This window comes from Mytilus edulis, chromosome 5 (assembly GCF_963676685.1).
Source record: "Mytilus edulis chromosome 5, xbMytEdul2.2, whole genome shotgun sequence".
Taxonomy (NCBI): domain Eukaryota; kingdom Metazoa; phylum Mollusca; class Bivalvia; order Mytilida; family Mytilidae; genus Mytilus; species Mytilus edulis.
Genome location: NC_092348.1, coordinates 29,257,595 through 29,284,185, shown reverse-complemented (window position 1 = coordinate 29,284,185; position 26,591 = coordinate 29,257,595). Strand labels below are relative to the sequence as shown.

Here is a 26,591-nt window from a genome sequence, read left to right as displayed (position 1 = left end):
CTTGAAAGATACCCATGTCGTCGACTTGAAATCTAATTGTTCTGCTTAACTATGTACTAGATAAATTGAAAACTTATGCAAATGGTGTTTTTAAAATAAAAAACCTCGTAATTGAGAAGAAAATTGTAATTTTGTTCGTTTCTATTAACTTTTAAAATTTTTGTCACTATAGTAAACAATACAGTACACATTTATCGCCTTCTCTAACAAAGAGCTTCGATTCTTTTGTGATCTTTTGTTCTATTTCAACCGGGTTTCTGACTGTGTTTATGTAAAAAATGTCGTTGTCTGGAAGGTCATACTCATGTGAATTTAGTATTTTTCTGACTGGAACAATCTTAATAACCGATCACGTTAAAGTTAATATTCTTTTCTAGTTCTTTTAGGTATAACAACACCAAAAGCTCAATTATATAAGGTGAAATGTAACTCACTTATCAATAGTAATCACTGTCCAGTTGGTTTCGGTTTTGGAAAAAAGCAAGTCACTTGGTGAGTTATTTATATTTCGCCTCCATGTGATCAGTAATAAATGGGATACAAATTCTGGAAAATCTTTTTAAAAAAAAGTTATTTTACAGTATATTGGGGTGTTATGCAAGCAAAACTCAAAAATATGTATCAGTTAAATAGTTGATGTTTTTACGATCAGTAAATATGATTCTGATGAAATTGTATTTAAACGAGATTGTGAGTTCGAATCTCACACGTGGCAGATGTGCTCGTCTCCAATCAAAATAGACAAAACTTGTCAGTTTTACTACCAAAGGTCGGTGCTTCTCTTCAGGCACTCCGGGAACAAAAAAAATCCAATAAAAAACTAACCACCACGAAATAGCATGTAATAGTCTTGAAAGTGGCATTAACTACCAATCAATCAGTCAATATAATCGACAAAGATAAAGGATAAAGTTTGCACTATTAAATTACAATTATTTTATAAATGATATTAATATAATGAACTTTACCATCCCTAAGGTTGAGGGAACTACATAGCAGAAGGGTGTAAATTATAAATTAAAGTATTTTTTTATAATGTCCTGGGCGTTTAAGTAGCTACAGTGGCGGATCCAGGGGGGGGGGGGTCCGGGGGTGCGCACCCCCCCTTTATTTTTGCCGATCAATGCATTTGTATCGGGACATATGTTTTGCACCCCCCCTGCACCCCCCCCCCCCCTTTGCCCTGGGTTAGCACCCCCCCTTTCGAAAATTCCTGCATCCGCCCCTGAGCTACAAGGATATGGTATAGATAATTCTTCTGCCAACTTAATATCTTTCATATTGTACTGGTTGACTTGTATATCACATTCGCGTGTATCAAGGAATTAATTACTAGAATAATCTTGATAGAGTGATAATTGGTGTAGAGTCAACGTATGTGTTTTTATTCGTACGTAGAAAGGATTATCGACAGAGATATTAAATGGAGGAATATCTACATATATATAGGAGCTTGTAGTTCAGTGATTGTCGTTGCACTTGGTTCATCTCTGTTAATTTGTTCTCGTTTTGTTATGACTATGTCGTTAGTTTTCTTGTTTGAATTGTTTCACATGTTTCATGTCGGGGCCTTTTTTAGCAGACCTTACGGTATGATTTTTTTCTCTGTGTTGAAGGCAGAACGGTGGTCTTTCAATGCTAACATCCAGTTCATTTGGACCCTGGTGGATAGTTTTCTTACTGGCTGACTATGCGGTATGGGCTTTGCTCATTGTTGAAGGCCGTACGGTGACCTATAGTTGTTAATGTCTGTTACATTTTGGTCTTTTGTGGATAGTTGTCTCATTGGCAATCATACCACATCTTCTTTTTTATATTCATACCAAATCTCTTTATTTGTATATGGATAATGTAAATGTGTTTATATTGCCTCGTACAAAATTACATTGTTTCACAAGTAATTATATTAATATGTTCGATTATACTATCACTAAGGTTAAGGTAGGGTTAAATAGCTGTTAGAATTAAATTCACAAACAAGGTACAATTTTGGGCTCGATTTGACCAAAAATCAAATGTATTTTAGAATTACTCCAATATACAATTCGGCTATTAATGGCTCTTCAAAGATGCTCGTATTCCACATATCTTGAAACTTTTTAAACGTCATTCAAACGTTGACACGCAGATGTAACAAAAAAGACCCAAAGTATAGTTAAACCCAGTCAACGATTCAGAGATATGCACGAAGAAGACACATTCCTTATTTCAAAATGAATTATTAATTTCATAACACCAAATTTTAATAAAAAATATTTTAGACTAACAGTCATTTTCTGATATGGCTAATACATAATTTCAGTATTCTTCTTGCAGAAGGTGGCAAAACATTTATTTCGAAATACATTTTTATAATATTGCCATTTGGTAATGTCAAAAACTTTATGTGTTTGAAGTCTTTCATTGTCTTATCAATTTTGGTGAATTTTAAAATTTTTCCAATAAGCAGACTTTGATGTTTAACAAAGGTAGTTCAATAAAACATTAAATATGTATTTGAAAGCTGTCCTTGTCAATGTCAAACTCGGTATTCTTCTATCTGATGGCCGTAGCAAAAAATGTCACAACCATTCTTTGCATTACCATTAGTTAATGACGAAACACATTGGCCTGACAGTTTTAGGATTTGCATTGCAATAAGCACTGGTTTTCACTCTAGAGCGGTATTTCATATGCATACTTTTCCCATATTTACATGACAATCTTTTTATTACGGTAATCTAGATATAAATACTCTCATTTAGCAAAGAATTAGGTCGTAAGACATAAGTTTCCATATCAACTGGATTATTTGTTCAAGTTTCTTTTAAAAAGTCTGATCCTTTTTATGTACCGTAATTTGTCGTACAGATGACATGTTATTAAAATAATTAAGGATTACTGCACGAAAAATTAACAAAGTATACTACAACAAAGTATACTACAACAAAGTATACTACAACAAAGTATACTACAACAAAGTATACTACAACAAAGTATACTACAACAAAGTATACTACAACAAAGTATACTACAACAAAGTATACTACAACAAAGTATACTACAACAAAGTATACTACAACAAAGACCTCTTGTTTTACTTTAATAAAATTAATGCAGTTCACATTATGTAACCGATCTTCTGTTCATGCTTAATGGTTAATTCTCATGTTTTAAATTCTTCAGGGAAAACACAATTATTTGAGCGACGATTTAGAAAGTCGGAGGACATTGAAATTAAAAGAAGACGTTAGTTTTCCCGTTTGCAAATTGTATTTCATTGTCATTTCGGAGGCTTTTATAGCTGACTATGCGGTATGGGCATTGCTCATTGTCGAAGGTTGTACGGTGACCTATAGTTGTTAATTTATGTGTCATTTTGTCTCTTGTAGAGAGTTGTCTCATTGGCAACCATACCACATCTTCTTTTTTGTACGATAGCTTTTTCCTTACATTTCATTAAGATATACTCATTTTATCATTGCAGAATAAAAATTGGTGAGTTTAATAAACAGTAAACGATTTAATTCATCCCCCCCTTATAAAACTTTTTATTGCAATTTTGAATTAAAGCAAATATGTTCAGTGTTTAAAAAAAGTTACATCTATGAAATAAACTAAAATAATATTCTTCATAAAAATTAACGTTCATGCATACAAATAAATTGAATTTCTAGATTAAAATTTGTTATTTTTTTAACATGTCTAAGTTTCTAATCCGAAAATAATATCGGTCAAAACTTGTATACCTTCGTACGCTTAGAAACCTCAAACTCAGAGGCGGATTTAGGGGGACAGGGGGGCCGGGCGGGCCCCTCTTTTGAGAAAAAAAATGTTTGCTTATATAGGGAATCACTGAAGCATGACGGGAGCGGGACCCTCTAAGGCAGTCAGTGGGCCCCCACTTATAAAAATTTCTGGATCCGCCACTGAAACTAACATTACTTCAACACTTTACGTGAATTTGAATGCATCTAAATTGTAACATAAATGTTATCAAATGAAAACAAAGATTTGCTATGAAACAAGAAAAGTGACAGCAAACATATTTGTAAGTTATTCACATGTATCGATACGAAATTTTTTTTACATTCGTCATTCATGTTAATTCTGTACTTTTTTTCTGTTGCTCCAGTCTGCCAGTGGTTATCCTTCAGGGCCAAATTGCTTCAAATCACGCGAAAGTTTGTAAATACTTGTCTGTTTATGCTATTATGTCATTAGACCAAATCATGTCTTGGTTTAAATAAGACCAGAATCGTGAATATTTCTTATCAGTTTTCCAAGGTTCCTGTGTACGTTTTCAGTGTCTGTAGGTTCTGGCTTACAATAGAGGGTAAGCAATAATTCATGTATCAAATGATATAGATATAAATTATATTTTTTATTGTTTCTCTATCATAATCCGAAAATTTGAGAAACAATCTTTATTTTTCATATATTATTTGACATATTTATTTCAGCATTTCTAAGATTTTTTTCTGTCAAATTTTTACCCGGTAGTAGCAATTATTATCTAACGTTGCGTTATTCTATTTTTATACTAAGCTTGGTTTTAGCGGAATAAAGTAACCGCATCTTTAATAAACAGCTGCGCCATGAGCGCATGATACGTCCGACGTCTTGTGTGGAAGTTTTATGCAATAATCATAAATAGTTTCTGAGAAAGTTTTAAGCAATTACCATTTATTGCTTTTGAGACACGGCGGGACATGTGAACCCCCACCCTGTTTTTTTTTACAAATATCACTAAAATAAAATTTTGAATCAAACCAAAAAGTATACAGATCTTTAGATTAATATAACAAAGAAGTGTGCACAGTTTCAAGCAATAATCATAAATTGTTTTTGAGATACGGCGCGACATGTAAAAAAAACCCTCCCCTATTTTACAAAATACTCAATAACTCAAAAATAAAATTTTAAGTCATCACCAAAAAGTATACAGATCTTTAGATTAATATAACAAAGAAATGTGTAAAGTTTTAAGCAATAATCATAAATCGCTTTTGAGATACGGCACGACATGTAAAATCCCCCTCCCCCTTTTTTTTACAAAATACTCAATAACTCAAAAATGAAATTTTGAATCATCACCAAAAAGTATACAGATCTTAAGATTAATATAACAAAGAAGTGTGTAAAGTTTTAAGCAATATATATATAATCATAAATCGTTTTTGATATACGGCGCGACATGTAAAAAACCCTCCCCCTTTTTTACAAAATACTCAATAACTCAAAAATGAAATTTTGAATCATCACCAAAAAGTATACAGATCTTTAGATTAATATAACAAAGAAGTGTGTAAAGTTTTAAGCAATAATCATAAATCGTTTTTGAGATACGGCGCGACATGTAAAAAACCCTCCCCCTTTTTTTACAAAATACTCAATAACTCAAAAATGAAATTTTGAATCATCACCAAAAAGTATACAGATATTAAGATTAATATAACTAAGATGTGTGTAAAGTTTTAAGCAATAATCAAGAATCGTTTTTGAGATACGGTGCGACATGTGAAAAAAAACACACCCCTGTTTTAGTTACAAAGAGCCGTAACTCAAAAAGTTTAAATCTTATTTTCACCAAAAAGTATACAGATCATTTGACCATCATAAAAAACAACTCTATTAAGTTTCATGAAATTTAGATAAGTCGTTCTCAAGTTACGGTGCGACATGTTTACGCCGGACAGACAGATGGACAGACAGACGGACGGACGGACAGACAGACGGTACGACAGACAGACGGACGGACACCGGACATTTGTATACCATAATACGTCCCGTCAAAATTTTGACGGGCGTATAAAAACAGATTTGTTTTCGTGAAGCGTTCAATTCATTATAGTAAGGACGTATCAAAGGAGTAGGTCCGGTAAGGACCGATTTTGGCCTCAAATTTCAGGTTCATCTGACGAAAGATTTTGACCACTTTTTAAACACTTAAGTGTCTATTTTATTTGAATCAATTAGTTTTTGTGAAAGATTTTAACTGATTTAGTCATTAAAAACGATCCGATTCAAGCTCAAATATGAAAAATCTACCAAATATGCCGAAAAATGTCGCTTTTCAGATGGTTTTTGTCAAAAATGAAAGTGGCTGCATCTGTGTTCATCCTCAATCTTTATATATGTTATGAATTATCATAAAATACAACTTACATTTCAATATTAAGGATGAACACGAATGCGGCCAATTTCGTTTTACACGAAAACCGTCTAAAATTTGACTAAAATGCTAGAATTGTGAAGATTTTAGTAGTTTAGCATGACTTGATGGTGTTAGTACCCGATATTTATTCGTTGTATTGTCAAAAACAGCCCATATTTGTGTAGCAGAAGCATTCTACTGTCCAATAATAAACTAAAAGTTTACATTTTAACAATTTTGTAAAACTGCTATATTTTGGGGCCAAAAAAGGGTCTTACTGGACCTACTCCAAATTTGTATATATATGATCGCAAGAAGGCATTGGATTGGAGGAATAGACTTTCTTGTTAATTGGACCTTACTATACTATAAATTATTGGAGGAATAGACTTTCTTGTTAATTGGACCTTACTACACTATAAATTATTTGAGGAATAGACTTTCTTGTTTATTGGACCTTACTATACTATAAATTATTGGAGGAATAGACTTTCTTGTTAATTGGACCTTACTATACTATAAATTATTGGAGGAATAGACTTTCTTGTTAATTGGACCTTACTATACTATAAACTTTCACTTCTTCTTACTATGATTGAACATCAAAATTATTTATGTTGTAAAAATATTTCCTTCTCCATTTCAAGAGTATACCTAACAACAAAATTATTTTCATTTTCCTATAATATTATTGTAAATAGCGGATTTTTATTCAAGGTTATTGTTTTTCTGAAACTTCTTAACATTTCACAGTGGTATAATCCTGTTACTTTAATTATTTGTCCCTTATTTCATTGATTTTGTATTTACATTGTATCATAGATCAAATTTAATCGTTCAGTGAATGTTCACTTGCGTTAATATGTCTTTTGATTGAATTTAGCCATTTCAATTGATATGTTATAGTGTATCATTCTATGTTGTGCATGTTGTTACACTATTGCTTCAGATAAGGGTGAAGGTTTGGTAACATTAAAAGTTTAAAACCGCTGCAATTGTTTGCACCTGTTTTAGGTTCAGTAGTGTCGTTTGTTGATGTGGTTCATAAATGTTTCTCCTATCTCGTTTTATTATTTTTTATAGATTATACCGTTGATTTTCCCGTTTGAATGATTTTACACTAGTTAGTAATTTTGGGGACCCTTTATAGTTCGATGTGAGCCAAGGCTCCGTGTTGAAGACCGAACCTTGACCTATAATGGTTTACCTTTATGAATTGTGACTTGGATGGAGAGTTGTCTCATTGGCAATCATACCATGCACATCTTCTTATATCTATGTATACATATGCGTAGGAAAAAATTTAATAAAACTACAATGTTTATCAATAATAAATATCAATATCACTGTTACGGTTAATGTTGAATCCAAAACGAGTTTCATTTGAGAAATTGAGGATAGTAATGTTCTTGACTTGGTTAATATATTTTGTATATGAAAGCAGGAGCCAGGATTTAAGGAACCCCAAAACTTCCTGCTAGTGTAGCAGTCATTCCGTAAAAAATATTTATAAATCTTGGGGAGATTTCTTAAGTTATTAAGTATTGTGTTTATGCATTTGAGTACTAAGCTGGTTCTCTGCTGACTACAGTACTACACTTTGTTCACAGTAAAGCGGTGAAGCGTAATACAAGCGGATTCCAGTTTACTTGAATACGATTTAGAATATTGTAACTCTGTTATAGTTCCTTCTTGTCTACTTTTATCAACTCTATTCCATCTTGATATATATACACACGACTATTACGTGAACAATAAATATCTCTTCAAGAATGCTTGAGGCTAAAATATTCGAAAATCCAAAACCTTATCTATGCAACATTACAGATACGTCATTTTACAATACATTTGATATGGCAACATTGTTAATATGGGATATCGCAAAAGGAAAGTTATTGACTATAACTGTATATGTTAAAGTGGCACCAAACTTCTTCATTTGAGCGACAGTTGTAAACATAGTTATTACAGTTCAAACGTCGTTCGAAGCGAAACAAATTAAAAAATCTGAATGAACACGAATAAACGTGACATTTTGAACCTTACACAATCAGGACATAAAGCAGGTCTAAGTACTAGTGAATTACATTTAATGTAAACCAAGAGTACTCCATACATGTATCGGCCATCAAGGAAGTGAATCTTGTAAAGGTAATCTAAAGATCTCTAAAGTAAATAATAGTTGCAATTTTAACATTCTCTGTCCAACAGTTTGTGGGTGTGGTAATATATATTCTGCACAACAAACCAAACTTTTATAGCTGACTATAGCTGGCGGTTCGCCATTTGCTCATGGTTGAAGGTCGTACGGTGACCTAGAGTTGTTAATTTCTGTGTCATTTGGTCTCTTGTGAAGAGTTGTCTCATTGGCAATCATACCATATCTTTTTTTATACTTAAGATTAAGTCCAGAATAATGTATTGAATTAAGAAATTTCAAAATTTTAAAGTTTATAAAATGCATTGGTCAGCCATATATTCTTTATTCGGCTCACAAACAGTTTCTTTACTGTTACATTTGCATTATAAAAAATGTGTAAGTTAACATTAGGCATACAACCATCAATCATTATCATAATTCATGTCAACTGTATTTTAGAATAACATGATTAAAGGACATAGCATATGGAGTCGTTTCCTTAATTTTTGTTTAGTCGCATTGCTCTGTCTGGTGATCTGATTTGGCCCTTGGTGTTCCAGATTTACATCTCTGCACATCCATAATATGATAACATCGCATGCAGATGTGCATATTTGTAGTATATATTTTTAGAGAAATGCCCTATTGAACTTAGAAAATTTTGACCCTGTCCGGTTCCTACCTTTTCATCGTAACTCCTAAATAAAAAGACGGTTCTTTGAATCTATATGAAACTTAGTCCTAATATGGAAACATGCATAGTATGTAGGATGTACATGATTCTGAGACAACACAAATTCAACACTAAAAAAAGGGTTATATTGGTATTATAAACTTTTTTGATTCCCTCCATTTTAATCATTTGCCAAAGGCTTGCATACTCAAACGTCAATCCAGCTAGGATTCGGGAATTTTAGCACAGCTTAGAGGAAAGTTCTCAGTGGTTTTAGAATTTTTTTAATGTGTCATCTTTTCTTTATAACCCTATCTGTATTTTTTCCAAGTGCATTACACATAAATAAGTCATTTGTGAGTTAGACGTCAAAACCAAACATTTATTAGGAAATCTATATTGCATTATTCGCGTGCTATTTTCTCGTTTGTAAGGAAACAACTTCTATAAATATATCTTGTGTGTCAAACCTTACAACTACTTTCTCTCAGTATTTTTAGCTTATCTTAAATCAAGGTTAATTTTAGATAACAAGTCTTCTGTGACATTTAATTGAAATTATTTTAGATCTCTGATTCAAATTAACATTACCACTGCATATTTTTACAAATCTTTATGCAAAGGTATTTATTTAAACCGAAATACAAAATGTAGTTTATAATTTATTGTGTAATGAGTAATATTTTCAAAAAAATATATATGAACAAATATATAATGTCAATGTCTTTGCTTTAACTAATAGTCAGACGATATACATCTTGAAATTATTGACTTTAATTAATAGTTGCGGGGGTAGAATGGCTAAAATAATTTAAATGTCGTTAAAAAAACATATATCAGTGTTCTAAATTACCGAATCACAATCCATGTAGCGTGCTATTAATTGTAAATTTGAAGTTATATCTCCCAAATGAATTGGTCGCAGATTTCTTGTCGCGGAACATCTCATTAAAGCTTGCGACACAAATAATTGCACATGGGTATCTTTCCCACCGTGTATTCTTCTACGTCTTTTAATATTAATTTCATGTCCAAATTGTTTTTCTTTAAATATGATATGTACAAATTTTAAAAGAACATTTTTCGTTAAGTATTTGGAAGATGAACACAACATACTAAAAGGCAAGTCATTGAAGTTATTTTAGATATTTGTGTATTCCAATTAAGTCTAAAATTAGGTAGTTTTTCTAAAAGCAGGTATTTTAGTCTCTAAAAAAAGCTATTTTCCTTAAAGAATAAAAATGGCAGAATGATATAGATAAATTTTCATTCGATTGTTTTTGACCAATTCATAGAGGGGAAATATTCGATAATGAAAACATATTATAAAAATGAATGGGCAACTATGCATTTTTGGTACATTTAACATGCATAATTAAAAATATACTGCCTAAATACATCTTTATTGACCAACTGCTGCATGATAATGGCTGGGCACTTAGCAGTGGCGGATCCAGGGGGAGGGTTCTGGGGGTCGGAACCCCCTTTTTGGACGATCAATGCATTTGAATGGGGACATATAGTTGGAACACCCCCTTTTTAAAATGGCTAGATCCGCCCCTGCTTCGATAATATTGACATGGTCTTGATGAAGAGTGAGTTTCGTGTTGTCTTGAGAAAATAATAGAAAAACAACTCTTCCTTAGATTAACTTTAAAAAGAATACTTAGTCTTAACTCTTCTTTTCTTTCCCTTTTTTAAAATCTGTGTTATTTGGAATGTACGTATAAATGCAAATCGTCTCATTTAAATATTCACTGAATATATCTTAATTTGTACGTCACATTTATTTTCTTAATTTCTTGACAACATAGAGGAAAGTGTACTTTAAAGTTCTATTCATCAATTTGCTTTCTTTATAACCAAAATATATTAAAAGATTTATGGTTGGAATTTTATCATGAACCAGATTTCTAACATACTTGTCTAAAGTATATTTGGTTAATTTGGTCATAGCTTTTTCTTCAGTTGCTTTTGTTTTCTGTTAATAAATGTATCTATTTTTATACAATTTAATTTGGTTGAATATAGCCTATATATAGCAAATACATTCACCAAAAATAATACTTGTGTTTAGATCGCCAGACATTAAAAAAAACCGCGAGAGAATGTTTCAACCGCGGCCTCGATGGGCCGGCTACGTACCTACCGCGGTAGCCTTCGACGCGACGACCTCGTAGCCACAACAAAAATTCAACCTAACATATAAAAAAAAAAACCTGTGCCAATTCTGTTTCCATTGGTACAAATACGGTAAAAATCTAACAAGAATTAAATCCACAATATTTGAAATAAAAAAAAAAAAACGAATATATAAATATATATGGTATATGCAAAAAATACAAAATTCATTTTGAGCATATAATTCTGTTTACCCAAGTTTGTCAAATCTATATGGAATAATGATAAGTTTTCCTTCAAACGGGTGATAACTTTTTGTCACCCGATCTCCTTCTACAGATAACAATAAACATTTGAACGGCATAGTAGTCAGTTGCACCCTTATGTGTATATTTGCAGCATGAAAACAGGTGAGAAAAATACAAACTTTCTGTAACATAAGGGATATATAGCATAAATAGTGTTTTAGATACGGTTTTGCATGCCATTTTGAGGGGAAACACGTCGGTGCACTCGACTGCTTTATGATTGAATTTTACGGATATATGGTGTGGTCAAGTAGCTATTGAAATTGTTCTGTAACGTGTTGCTCGTGTAACTTTGTCTTTTCATGCTGCAGTATAGTTCACAACTGGGGAACTGGATGAACTCGGGCAACGTTTTGTCGGCTTTGTAGAGTAAATGACATTTCAAAGGTGTGTTTGACCTAATCTAATATTCATTGATATAAACGTCCAAGAACTTTTTAAAGTATAAAATCATAAAATATCCAACCGCTGATACAAAATTTAGCTATCAGCTTGACATGTCCACGTCAATGGCGCTCAGCAATGGCGGAAGCAATATTTTTCTTTGCAATAAAATGGCGAAGAAAAGATTCACGTGTGAGTGTTTAGTGTAACGTCATGACGTCACTTAAAATTATCTGACATCACTCATGACGTTTTCTCTTCATTTTAAATGCATTAAGATGAACAACACCATCCTTTAGAATAGACATTACTTAAAGGTAAGATTGCGTCTTATATTTTTTTAAATCTTACAGTAGGTTTTTTAAATAAACCTTTAATGTGTCGTTTGTACATCGGTCATATTTTTTTATTTTTATTTTGCTCCATTCAGTCTATCTCATTACCATATTCTAAACTAGTGATACCAATGTTACCGACTGTTATGGAGTCTTATGGAGTTTCCGATAGGTATGAGGTTCCGTCAATAGCCTTCAAAAGTATGTCCTTAAAAAATAGTCCCCCACCCAGTTACTGCATATATAGTGTAAATGTATTCATCACATCAATCTAATTTCGCTTGTCTGACTGACACAATACTTTATATGGATACACTTTAATACATTGATTTTTTTTCACTTGAGGAATTGAATAATGCTGCGTTTTCCTCTCATGGCGGAAGAATTCCTTAAATAGTGCTTTTAATGGTCTGAATACTTAAAAAATGGGTCTCATTTGAGTCTAAGCGTAACGCGGGATTGCCGATTTTTTTGTGAGCGTGACACGTGAAAGTCAATTTATTGAACCGTGAAAACGGGAAATAAAGTCTAGCGGGACACGGGAAATAACCAAAAAACGAGCTTACGTACATAGTGTCAGCGGGATACGGGAATCTGACAAAACAGTAAGCGGGATCCGGGATCAGAACCCCCCAATAAGACCCCCTAAAAATGGTCGGTGTTTTTTTTTTTTTTTTTTTTTTTTTTTTAAATAATTACGCGTAAAAACTAAAATTCGTTCTTTAGAAGTATTTAATGAACAATTGTTTAGTAAGACTAAGTTCCACTATTTTGGCTCTGGATATATGTTGTCCTTCAGTTTTTCATATTATAAGGCCAAAGGGGTTAAAAAAAATCTTTGTTTCTCAGACTCGGTTTCAAACTCGATTATTACCATGTACGCCTCTATTCATATTCAAGCAAATATGATCTATATATTAGCGATTGGCGACTTATTAAAACTTTGCAGTTGACGGCCTCTTTTAGCAAGGATTCTTGTCACGTAATGGTTTTTTATAAATTTTTTACAGGTGGGATGTTTGTATTATCAAGACTAGATAGTGCAAATGATTGTTGCTTAAATATTAGACGCTTTCTTAATGAACTTAAAAACTCATATTTTCTATTACAGGACCAAAATGAAACTCCTGTGTATAACCACTTTGCTTCTGGTATCTCAAGTAACAACACAGAACACACGATATGACGGGTAAGAACCAATATTTTTATAATGCCATTAAAGGTTTGGATTGAAAAAAAAGTGATGTCACGTGAAATCACTATCTTTTTCATGCACTATATAGAAATAGTACTAGATATAAGCAGACGACAATGAGAGCAATATATAAATCTTCCATCTTAAGAATATTTAAAGTGGATGTTTTTTGTGTCATTTAATATAAAAATGAGACAACTCTCCGGGCACTCGGGCTTCCTCCACCAATAATAAACCGACCGCCACGAAATAGGCTTATTGCGGTGCTTAAAAGTGGCGTTAAAAACAAAAAAAAAACATAATCAGATCCACAAGACATCAATTGACATAGAAATTAACAACTATAGGTCACTGTAATGGTCCAAGATCGGTTTTTGTCGCAGAAAGCTCGACATAGAGATAGTGATCCGACGGCGGCGGCGTTAGCTAACTTCTTAAAAGCTTTATATTTTAGAAGGTGGAAGACCTGGATGCTCATACTTCGTATATTGATGCCATATGTTACGAAGTTTCCGTCTGTCACATGTCCATTGTCCTTGACCTCATTTTCATGATTCAGTGACTACTTGAAAAAAGATTTTTTGAAATGTTAATTTCTCTCTTATTATGATACTATGTTTGGTATGTGCGTACCTTGAAAAACAAGGTTAAATTTTGGTGGTCAAGTCCATATCGCAAATAATACATTTGTATAAGCAATCGGTCTAGTATATTCGGTGTATGGAAGGACTGTAATGTGTACATGTCCAACTGCAGGTGTCATCTGACCTTGACCAACATTTATGTTTCAGTGGTTATAGTTATTTTTTTTGTTTTTTTATCTGTTTTACTTATAGTTTTTGCACTAGGTCTACTGTATTTGGTGTATGGAAGGACTAAGTTTTTACATGCCTAGATCATGATGGCAGGTGTCATCTGATCTTAGCCTCATTTTCATGGTTCACTGGTCAAAGTTAAGTTTTTGAGTGTTGGTCTTTTTTTCTTATACTATATGCAATAGGTCAACTATATTTGGTGTATGGAAATATCTTATGATGTACATGTCAGTCGCGCAGGTTTTAGTTGAAATTGACCTCATTTTCACGGTTCATTGCTTAGTGTTAAGATTTTGTGTTTTGATTTGTTTTTCTTAAATTATAAGCAATTATAGGTCAACTAAATTTCTTATTTGGAAGGATTGAAAGCTGTAAATGTCTGTGAAACTGTAAGCAATAGGTCATCTATATGTCCAGTCAGAATGGGGACGTTAAATCCGATGTCTCGTGTGAAGAGAGTGCCACGCTCTTTGCACGTTAAGAACCCTTACAACAACTCTTTGAGGGCCCGTAGGTGACCTGTTGTAAGGCAAAATTTCTGTCCCTATCCAATATACCCTCATTTTCCAGTGGCAGTCCAAATTTCCCCGACCATCATCCCTTATGGCCTCTATTATGACAGGACCTACCTATTGTATTTATTGTGAACTTGTTCTCGTCCTGAATTTGCATGAAATATTTGCCACTGGACGTTAAGCAAACAACAATCAATCTTGGATCATGTTAAGTTTATGTGATAGTTGTAGTAAAGCTTTTTATTTAGAACTATCAACATCATATCAATGATAAGTAAAGAAGGTGAGACATTTCAGCGTGTGCACTCTTGTTACTTTTTATATTTTACATTATTATGTTTTATAAATGCATTTGATTAAATTTTTTTTGTGTGATATTACTGTAGTATATACTGATTGTCTGGAACTATCTGCATCGTGTACACCAGAGACCATAATTTAAGAGCTAAATCCTTCTTATGTTTGCAACCTTAATTTAGACAAATGATAAAAATATATTAACAATTTACAATTAAAATTATATCATCTATTCATGTCAGCATCGAAGCACTGGAATTCTAGACTGTTTGTCGATTCGTACAATTTGCTAGCTATATAAATTATAATTGAGAATTCTAAAACATGCAACAGCTAGAACGCTATTAGAAAATTGTTACATTTTAAATACGGGGGAAAATCCATGTATATTTAAAAATAAATGTCTTGTGCAAAACTGTTTTTATACAGTTCTTTATACCAGACAAGGATGTGTATTTACAAAATGCTATTTTTGATTGAAAATGTTATTTCAGTGATTGTTTGGTTTAGTTAGCCACGATACTTTTCTGTTTCAGTCACGAAGTATTAAAGATCTTTCCAAAAACAACGAATGAAGCAAGTTATGTTCTCAATATGGTACAGAAATACGGGGTATGCATACATCATAATTTTAGATTTTTATGCCCCACCTACGATAGTAGAGGGGCATTATGTTTTCTGGTCTGTGTGTCCGTTCGTTCGTCCGTCCGTTCGTACGTTCGTCTGTCCGTCCGTCTGTTCGTCCGTCTGTCTCGCTTCAGGCTAAAGTTTTTGGTCAAGGTAGTTTTTGAGAAAGATCATATCATAGGGAACATGTGTACAAAGTTTGAAGTCGATTGGACTTCAACTTCAAACTTTGTACACATGTTCCCTATGATATGATCTTTTAAATTTAAATGATAAATTACAGTTTTTACCCCAATTTCACGGTCCATTGAACATAGAAAATGAAAGTGCGAGTGGGGCATTCGTGTACTGAGGACACATTCTTGTTTGTAATGCTTTAATTATACATTAAATATATTAAAGAATCGTTTAAATGAGGCTTCAACTCAAAAGAGACAACTGTTAAAAATATTTATCATCTTATGCTTACATAGATAGATTATTTCAAACTGACCTGAAATGAAAAATGATAAAATAGACCTCATAAATAAAACTCATAGATAAAGACATTCATACAATAATCTAATGAACTCATATTTTAAAACATAATTACTTTGTTTTATTTTGACAGTTAGATGTATGGCATGTCCACCATAACGACAGCTCTCTGGATGTCAAAATTTGGCCAACAATATCAAGTACAGTGAAACAAGATTTAACCAACACACGTATACCTTTTTTTACTTGGATAAAAGATATACAATCGTAAGTTTATGTTTTCAGGAATAGAGACCTTACAGCATATCCTCAGATTGATTTTTTTTCATTGTTTATGTGTACCGTAGACTACTGCAAACCAACTTATTTTCGCGTTAAGCCCTTTATATCACACTTTGTGACTATAACTATTTAAAGATTCTGTTTCTGTGAGTAAGTAGACACTGAAATCATTATCAAATCTTTCTGCGATTGAAATATCCGTCGTCTTTAATATTTTAGCGCAAGTGACGTACTGTTATAATTTTAAAGCCTATTTTTAGCTCACCTTTCCAAAAGGAAATGTGAGCTTTTGCCATCACTTGGCGTCCGTCGTCGTTCGTTCGTCCGTCCGTCCGTCGTCGTCCGTCCGTCCGTCGTCGTCGTCCGTCGTAAACTATTTCAAAGATCTTCTCCTCTGAAACTGCTGAACCAATTCAAACCAAACTTCATCTGATTGATTCCTAGGGTATCTAGAATAAATTTTGTGTTTTAATTCCCATTTCATCAAAAAACATGGCCGCCATGGCTAAAAATAAAACATAGGGGTAAAATGCAGTTTTTAGCTTATAACTCAAAAACCAAAGCATTTAGAGCAAATCTGACAGGGGTAAAATTGTTTATCAGGTCAAGTTCTATCTGCCCTGAAATTTTCAGATGAATCGGACAACCCGTTGTTAGGTTGCTGCCCCTGAATTGGTAATTTTAAGGAAATTTTGCTGTTTTTGGTTATTATCATGAATATTATTATAGATAGAGATAAGCTGTAAACAGCAACAATGTTCAGCAAAGTAAGATTTACAAATAAGTCAACATGACCGAAATGGTCAGTTGACCCCTTTAGGAGTTATGGCCCTTTATAGTCAATTTTTAACCATTTTCCGTAAATCTTAGTTATCTTTTACAAAAATCTTCTCCTCTGAAACTACTGGGCCAAATTGAACCAAACTTGGCAACAATCATCATTGGGGTAACTAGTTTAAAAATTGTGTCCGGTGACCCGGCCAACCAACCAAGATAGCCACCATGGCTAAAAATAGAACATAGGGGTAAAATCAGTTTTTGGCTTATAACTCAAAAACCAAAGCATTTAGAGCAAATCTGACAGGGGTTAAATGGTTTATCAGGTCAAGATCTATCTGCCCTGAAATTTTCAGATGAATCAGACAACCGATTGTTAGGTTGCTGCCTCTGAATTGGTTATTTTAAGGAAATTTTGCTGTTTTTGGTTATTATCATGAATATTATTATAAATAGAGATAAACTTTAAACAGCAAAAATGTTCAGCAAAGTAAGATTTACAAATAAGTCAACATGACTGAGATGGTCAGTTGACCCCTTTAGGAGTTATGACCCTTTACAGTCAATTTTTAACCATTTTCCGTAAATCTTAGTTATCTTTTACAAAAATCTTCTCCTCTGAAACTACTGGGCCAAATTTAACCAAACATGGCCAAAATCATTATTAGGGTATCTAGTTTAAAAATTGTGTCTGGTGACCCGGCTTACCAACCAAAATGGCCGCCATGGCTAAAAATAGAACATAGGGGTAAAATGCAGTTTTTAGCTTATAACTCAAAAACCAAAGCATTTAGAGCAAATCTGACGAGGTAAAATAATTGTTTATCAGGTCAAGATCTATCTGCCCTGAAATTTTCAGATGAATCGGACAACTTGTTGTTGGGTTGTCGCCCCTGAATTGGTAATTTTAAGGAAATTTTGCTGTTTTTGGTTATTATCTTGTATATTATTATAGATGTAGATAAACTGTAAACAGCAATAATGTAATGCTTGGGGTATACAGTGCTTTTTTATACTTTATACTTTCATCATGAATTATATTATGAACACGAGACAAACGAGACATTTCAGTGTGTCCACTCTTGTTTTTGCTTTTGAAGAAGATATGACAGAATCGAAGAACCATTTATATAAATTGAAAACCCAAAATAATCATTGATGGAAGATTTAAGCAAAACATTTAAGGTGAGCGATTCAGGCTCTTGAGAGCCTCTTGTTTTCAAAAACGATTACGTGCATGTCTTTTTTATTGATATTTGTTATTTCTATAAAATATCAAATTATTTCTTTAAAGGTTGATAGATCAACAATTTGCTCCCATTACAAGTCACGTTAATAAGAGAGCAACTCAGCAATTTATGTTTACAGTTTACCATTCGTTCGCTCAAGTAAGTATGATAAACCTGAAAAATAAAAGAAAAAAATATTTCTTAAGGTTTTTTTCCGCGTTACTACAAAAGTCAAAACAATAATGAGAATAAAATTTTATTTTTATATTTACAACAGTTGCGTTTCTGCATTTTTGTTTAACTTATGATTCCAATAAAACTCTTCGGCGATCATTTGCGACACAAACCGCAAGAAAATTCCAATACTACCGTTTAAAAGAAATGTTAATATATTTTCGTTATTCCGACAATGTTTCATATACCAATTTCGTTATTAGATTGAAGCATACGTAGCAAGCTTGAGCCAGGATACAGGCACTGGACCATCAGGGGACTCAATTTATTCCAGTAATGCTGTGATTGGTTATACTGAAGAAAACAGACAAATTCATCTCGTAAAGGTAGGTGACAACGCAGGCAAAACCAGATCCTATTAACAACTTATTCGAACAACGGCGCACAATAATGTACCTCAAATTCAAGGCAACGAAATGTGTTCAACTACCAGCCGAGAGTTTCATTTAACAGCAATTTGCCAAATCAACACTTTTTTAAATAGAAATAGTATTTTGAACTTTGAACAGTACAATGAAGCCCATAAAAACCGACCCTAGCAATTGAACAAAACGGAATTACTGCTTTTAACTTTAGAACAATGTAACTACTAAATGTACTTTAATAGTAATTTGCAGCGCGAATTATATGATATTCCACATTCCAACAACTGCAATTTCACGGAAGTCTTCCATTAAAACTTATAATAATATTGACGTTTTAAGAAAACATGATAATATGACAAATGACTTTTGCAGATATCTAAACCCAGTAACCAAGCTAAAAAGGCTATCTTTGTTGATGGTGGCATACACGCCCGTGAATGGATATCACCTGCATTTGTTCTTTATCTCATAGATCAGGTAACTACCTATAATTGTAAAAAAAGTACCAAGCACAGTCCCCGAACATAGGTATGACCATGGAAGTATTATATTGACATATAATACTTCCATGGTATGACTGAAATAGTTACACACGAAAACCTATATTTTAATCCCAATAATTAAGCTCAAACTGCAATCTATAGCTATGTCCCTGTAATATTTTGAAACACTAAGGATTTTCTTATCCCAGGCATAGATTACCTTAGCCGTATTTAGCACAACTTTTTGGAATTTTGGATCCTCCTTGTTCTTCAACTTTGTACTTGTTTGGCTTTATAAATATTTTGATATGAGCGTCACTGATGAGTCTTATGTAGACGAAACGCGCGTCTGGCGTACTAAATTATAATCCTGGTACCTTTGATAACTATTGAAAGGTGTTAACATATTTCAACAGTGCAATTGATAATATAATAGATGCAAATATTACTGAATTGAACATAATGGAAACATATACGACTAAAATAAAAATAAAAAAACCGATTTCAAAATCCAACAAATTGAAGAGAACGTGTATCTTAGCATGTTAGCATAAAGTTTTGAGTAAATCTTATCTAAGATGAGTGTATTGATAACAGAACGATCTCAAAAAGAAAATTCACGTTTGTGAAATGAAATTTTGGCAAAACAAATGCTAGTAACGGAAGATCTTTACGGAAAACCAACTACTAAAAGTTAAAAAAAAAAAAAAAGATTATATGAACGATTTGTTTTCTGCACGTGGAATAAACAAACGTACAGAAAACAGAATATGACTATCACATTTTTATTTTTATCTTCGATCAATGAATCTCATTTAACATACTTTAAGAATGATACTGTATGATATCTTTGCACGTTTTTTTCCAGTTGAAGTATAACCCCGATCAGTTACAGAGTGTAGAAGACCTTGTAGATACATATGACTGGTATATTGTACCTGTACTTAACCCTGATGGATACAGTTATTCATTCGCATCAGTAAGTCCTATAAAAGACTAAAATGTACTTTTAATTGTTGGTGACGATGAAGCTTTTCAAGTAAAGGTTCTGCGTTTAATATCTTAGTCAAGGTCTATACTTAGTAAGTTTTCAAACAATTATGTGTATCAGTGTTTATGTCTGTGTTATCTGTAATTTAACTTTTTCACACTGAAGATAATGACTCTGCTGTCCATTTTTACAATGCTTATAATAGTGTTATTCATCTTCAGATTCGGCGGATGTATGGGAATTGTACTGGGTGTCCTTTTTATTTAATCATTGGTTTTTACTTTTCTGGTTCGAGACCCAAGGTTATAATCTGAGATTACTTGTTCTGTGTCTTTTCTTATATGGTTCTTATTTTATTTTTCTTATTTATATCTTGTCTCTCAAATGTTTTAGGACAGATTGTGGAGAAAGAACAGACGTACAAATTCTGGTACATCATGTCATGGTGTTGACCTCAATAGAAACTTCGGTTACCAGTGGAATCCGGGTATGTATTTAAGTTTGTTCCACTAGTTTCATTCGATATCCCGCCATCTTAAAATAATTCAAAAACAAATATAGATTTTGATCGGTTGCCTTATATTATGATGTAAAAAATGTTCTATTGGCTTAAATGATATATCGAATGAGAAGCATGTCCCGTATATGAGAAGATATAGAAAATTAAATATAGAAAAAAAGATTGCAGTACGTATTGATAATTAGGATCCATTTAAAAATTATTGCTTCAAGTTGACGTAATTCATGATACTTTTACAAGTTGTCAAAGAGTTCCAACTACAAGCAAGGCTTCATACCAAACGGATTCTCTGTTTGTGAGCAATATTATTTGAAGGGTTTCATTTTCTAGTAAAAAAAAAACCTTTTACAAACCATGCAAAAATTAAAAGAATAAGATCGTATCCTTTAACTTCACGTCCATAATATAATGCTGGATATATAACGAATTTGAGTAGGAAATATTATCTTTCTTACCATACAATATTTCTTCAAGATTCTATTAAAAATTGAAAAGAAAAAGTTATTTCTACCAACAAATAAACTCTTAAAATATGAATAAAATTTCAAGGGACTTTCAAAACATCATAATGTATGTTTACAATTTTAAAAGTAACCGAAAGTGCAGAATTGTGAAACTAAAATGGGTTCTTACGAGATTTTAGGAAAAACATACTTATTTTACAGCAATTGGTGGATCCACAAGCGCTTGTAGTGATGTCTTTTCCGGTGTTAGTGCATTCAGTGAAGCAGAGAGCAAGGCTATTAAAGATTACTTTGCCAACTCAAATGCAGATTTTATTTCCTACCTCACTGTCCACTCATACGGTCAGATGTGGTTATATCCATGGGGTTATACATCAGCTTTACCAAACGATTATGTAGACTTGGTATGTATAGTGTTCGCAAAGCCTACCGTACAAAAAAATCATCATAGGTATTAGGATTATAATGTTGTACCCGAGACGCTTTTTTCGTCTACAAAGACTCATCAGTGACGCTTGAATAAAAAAAATTAAATCCTAAATTAAGTGCAATGTTGAAGAGTATTGAGGGTTAACAATTCCTAGTTGTTTAGATATCATCTAGTTCAGGAAAATGGAATCAGATAACGAGGGGGTGGGGAATAATTTATATGGAACAGTTCCATTCGAAATATAGTAAACCATTGATAAAATAGCGAACATAATATGGTTTTGTCAAATATTTAGGGTAATATACCAAGTTTCATGTTAAGTCGGATTTAGACTTAGTTTTCTCCACGCGATAGTGTTGTTTTATACAATTGATGACACTAACACACACAAATAAAGTACCTTTTTGGACTTGTATCTCACATTTAGACCTGACCGGCATGGATCGGCTTTTAGTGTAGAAAGGCTGAATTTTAAACAACAAAACATCAATGTCAGAGGTACCATCCCAACAAAAACTAAAAACAAAGACTGTTTAGAAATAAAAAATCAACTTAGCAAAGATTCCAGACTTGTATGTTTGTACGTCGGACGGACGCGGGTTCGTTTACAAAATCAGACAATCGAATCAAAAAGTTATAAGGCAAAATAAATAACGAAAGTGAAGAGTTTTTTTTACTAGAAAACAGCAACAGTCAGTAGTCTATTCTATCTAAAACGATTCCGCTTTATTGTGTGTATACAGTTATGTTGTCAGATTCTAACAGTACGTGTGTCTTGTTGTGTTTAGGACGCCGCAGGAAATACAGCCAGAGAAGCCATCAGATCCAGATTTAACACAAGATATACAGTTGGGTCTTCCACCAATGTTTTATGTATGTATAAACTATTAAGATTCACTAGTCTTTTATATGATATAAATGCAAATGAGACAAGTCATTCCACAGGCAGAGGGCAAATAACATAAAAATTAACGACTACAATACTATCACAACAATAGGCAAATTCCCTACCGCATACTAAGTCAGCTATAAAACCCCGAAATGACAAATGTAAAACATTTCAAACGAGAACTTCAGTTCTCAACTGTTTATTTTTTTCATTTGCCGTTCCTTATATGAGATTAAGTCAGAATGAGTTTGTAAACATGAACTATATGTGATTGATAAGATTTTAAAGTGTGATATCCAATTATGTATGGAACTTTGATCCGCGACAATAATCTATAAGTTAAAGGAATGAGCAATGTAAGCATCAATCTTGTCAAAACTAGTTTACTAAAAAAAAAAAACACCAGAGTTATCATTGCTGATAAGAAATCAATATGGCACCCTATCATACTAAATGAAAACAATAACATATTACAGTTTATTCCGTGGGAATGCCATATGGAACTCTTTTCTCATAGGTGGATCCAGAGGGGGCCTGGTAACCCGGGCCCCTATTTCGTTTGGGAAATTTGGTTGATTATATAGGGAATCATTAAACCATGACTGGAGCGGGGCCCCCCTTAGGTCAGTCAACGCCGCCCCCTCCCTTTATGAAAAGTTCTGGATCCGCCACTGTTTCTTGATTGCTGCATATTTGGTATGATGACTGCCTAGTGATCAAAAACTAACAATCGATAAATTGTATAATTGTACTTCGATTAAGACATTAATTTTGTTTTTCAATACACAACAGATTCAGCTGCCGGTGGATCAGATGATTATGCTAAGGGTGGAGCTGGTATCAAATATTCCTACACCTTGGAGCTAAGGGATACAGGAAGATATGGGTTTGTTTTACCAGAAAGCAGTATCATCCCTACATGCCAGGAGACAATGGATGGTGTCATAGCCTTCGCCAATGACTTGAAAGTCTTACCTCAAACATAGCACTGATGGCTTGTTTACAGTTGGCTAAATAAAGTCGTCAACATTTTTGTTTGTTCTATTTAGATTGTTGTTATATGTTTTCAGTACTGTAAGATCGGAGAGGGACAGCCAACATTTCCAAAACAAATCAAAGCACAACTGTATTTGCTGAAATATACATAAACAAATCAGACAGCAAAAGGCGTTCTGGAATGATAAGCTGCGTCTTTTAATCTTGGCATGTATTTGTACAATGAGGAAATTTGGGACCTGAAAGAAGACCAAACTTGTGATTTTCTTTGAATTTAAGGGGAGTTTTCTATGTAGCAAAATGTCTCTTTTCAGAATTTCTCTCTTTTCCTATCACTCTCTGCTCAAAGGACATTTCCTTTAACGTCTGAAAGTAGGCTTTGATCACCATTTCAGTAATGTTTCTTTATTTTTTTGTGTTTGTTAGCGTTTGTCTTGGCCATCATTCATGAATCATGAAGTCTGATTACACTTTGTCTTGATACAGTGGCGGATCCATATGGGGGGGGGGGGGGGGGGTGTTCCGGGGGTTTGAACCCCCCCCTTTTTTTTTGGCCGATCAATGCATTTGAATGGGAGCATATAGTTGGAACCCCCCCTTTACTCTGGGTTGGGACCCCCCCCCCTTTTTTAAAATGGCTGGATCCGCCACTGTGATATCTTTCTTTAGTTGTAGTTACATCAATATAAACCGTGACACTAAAGTATTTAACCAACATCGAATAATAGGAATCTGATTCGTAGGTATCAATTGAACCATATCACACTCGACATTAAATTTTAAAAGACAACGTTTATGTTATATATTGGGCGATTTCTCAGAGTTTGATGGAATTTGTATGCTTTTAGAACTGGTTGAACTGCATTCAAATATCGAATAAAAATTGATATTGTGTAGCATTTAAACTTCCCAAGATACTATCAGTTTAAAATGTGTAAAAATAGATAGACTGAAGCAAAAAATCTGCGATTATGGTGTATTTTTTACTTTGAATTTATTTATCTGAAAATATGAATATTGTTTAAACAAATTATAATATCTATACGTACTATGATGTATTTTTGTCCATCTGATGAGTTAAACCTTTTTCAACTGATTTTTATAGTTCGTTCTTATGTTGTACTGTTATACCACTGTCCCAGGTTAGGGGGAGGGTTGGGATCCCGCTAACATGTTTAACCCCGCCACATTATTTATGTATGTGCCTGTCCCAAGTCAGAAGCCTGTAATTCAGTGGTTGTCGTTTGTTTATATGTTACATATTTGTTTTTCGTTCATTTTTTTACATAAATAAGGCCGTTAGTTTTCTCGTTTGAATTGTTTTACATTGTCTTATCGGAGCCTATTATAGCTGACTATGCGGTATGGGCTTTGTTCATTATTGAAGGCCGTACGGTGACCTATAGTTGTTAATGTCTGTGTCATTTTGATCTTTTGTGGACAGTTGTCTCATTGGCAATCATACCACATCTTCTTTTTTTATATGAAATCATCACATGATATTTCGTTGTACACAAGTTAACACTATATTTTGCTTGAGCACAGAACTTTAGGAGAACAAAGCATCAACATAACATACATAACAATTTGTGTCGAATTTCTCGGAACGGATGTAGGAGCTTAGGGAGCTACCATTTGATTTTTATGGGAGGGCTAGGATGTAATTTGAAAAAAATAGGCAGGACAGGAGTTTTGAGTTAAAAAAAAGTCAGGACGACAATTTGGGTAAAAAAAAGTCAGGATAACTAAAAAAAAAAAGGGCAGGACCGAACAGAGTGAAAAATAAAAAGGCAGGACAGAGATTACAGCTAAAAAAAATGCAGGACAAAATTTTCCATCCTAGCCACCCCCCCCCCCCTTTCCCCCATTAAAATCAAATGGTAGCTCCCTTAGGTCAAACACTAAAATACAAAACTACAAATGACGTACAAGCTTTCTTTTGTTTGGCTGGTCACGCTACTCAATTTATAACTGTATTTCGTTATACTGTGAATTTAATTCTATTCAGTTTATGGTACCCTTTTTGGACTATTTCTATATTTACGTTTTTGAAGATTATTATATACTTTTGAACTATTCCTATGTTTACATTTCTTGAGGGTGTAACAGAAATGGGTCATGTGTATAGCATGAAAGAAATCTATTCAATATGTTACGAACTACTAAACATCTTTTAAGTTGCTCATGTTTCTTATATATAATGTTGCTGTAGACATGTTGATATTTACTACTTATATATTTAAAAAAATAATGATAATAAGGATCATAGTTCTGCTGTGGCACCATCTGCGTGGCTTTCACATTTCAATGGATTATATCAATTACATGATTCATTCAAAGAAAGAGTGGCTTAGTTGGGAAAAAAGCTAGATAATCTTGAAAAAAATGTTTGTTTTAATAATCTTGATAAACTTATAACAGAGAAAGAAATTTCTTTTGCCATTTCTAAACTATGTTGTAACAAATCACCAGGCTTGGATAACATTTCAAACAATATGATTAAACACAGTCAAAATGTTTTACTATCGTCTCTTTCAAAAATATTTAATTCTTGTCTGTCTCATGGTTTATACCCAAGAAATTGGACCGAAGGTTATATCCCAGTATTACATAAGTCAGGAGAAGTCACTGACCCAAATAATTATAGAGGTCTAACCATCACTAATGCAATTGGTAAGCTTTTTAACAGTATACTTAATATAAGGTTGGATAGTTTTTTAGAAGAAAATAATGTAATTAATGATTGTCAAATAGGTTTCACAAGAAAGGCAATAACATCTGACCATATGTTGTTTTAAAATGTATTTTTGATAAATGCTGTAATACTAAGGATGGGAGAGTGTTAGCTTGCTTTGTTGATTTTCATAAAGCTTTTGATAAAGTAATACATACCGGAATTATAATTAAGC

At 33.1% G+C, this 26,591-nt stretch overlaps 1 protein-coding gene across 5 annotated transcripts; it reads left to right on the top strand.

The window, feature by feature from the left end:
• The first annotated feature begins 4,220 nt into the window (after positions 1-4,220).
• LOC139523382 (carboxypeptidase B-like) lies at positions 4,221-23,718 on the top strand. Of its 5 annotated transcripts, none has more exons than XM_071317378.1 (12): positions 4,221-4,315; positions 13,209-13,286; positions 15,456-15,531; positions 16,157-16,290; positions 18,377-18,470; positions 18,749-18,871; positions 19,283-19,387; positions 20,261-20,371; positions 20,777-20,870; positions 21,569-21,771; positions 22,586-22,670; positions 23,479-23,718. In XM_071317378.1, exons 2-12 carry the CDS (start codon positions 13,216-13,218, stop codon positions 23,670-23,672), a joined length of 1,290 nt encoding a protein of 429 aa, XP_071173479.1. In that variant the 5' UTR covers positions 4,221-4,315; positions 13,209-13,215; the 3' UTR covers positions 23,673-23,718. The 5 variants fall into 5 exon arrangements, with proteins under 5 accessions (XP_071173479.1, XP_071173482.1, XP_071173481.1 ...); XM_071317381.1 differs by lacking the exon at positions 4,221-4,315 and adding an exon at positions 8,263-8,287; XM_071317380.1 differs by lacking the exon at positions 4,221-4,315 and adding an exon at positions 11,364-11,480.
• Positions 23,719-26,591: the final 2,873 nt, after the last annotated feature.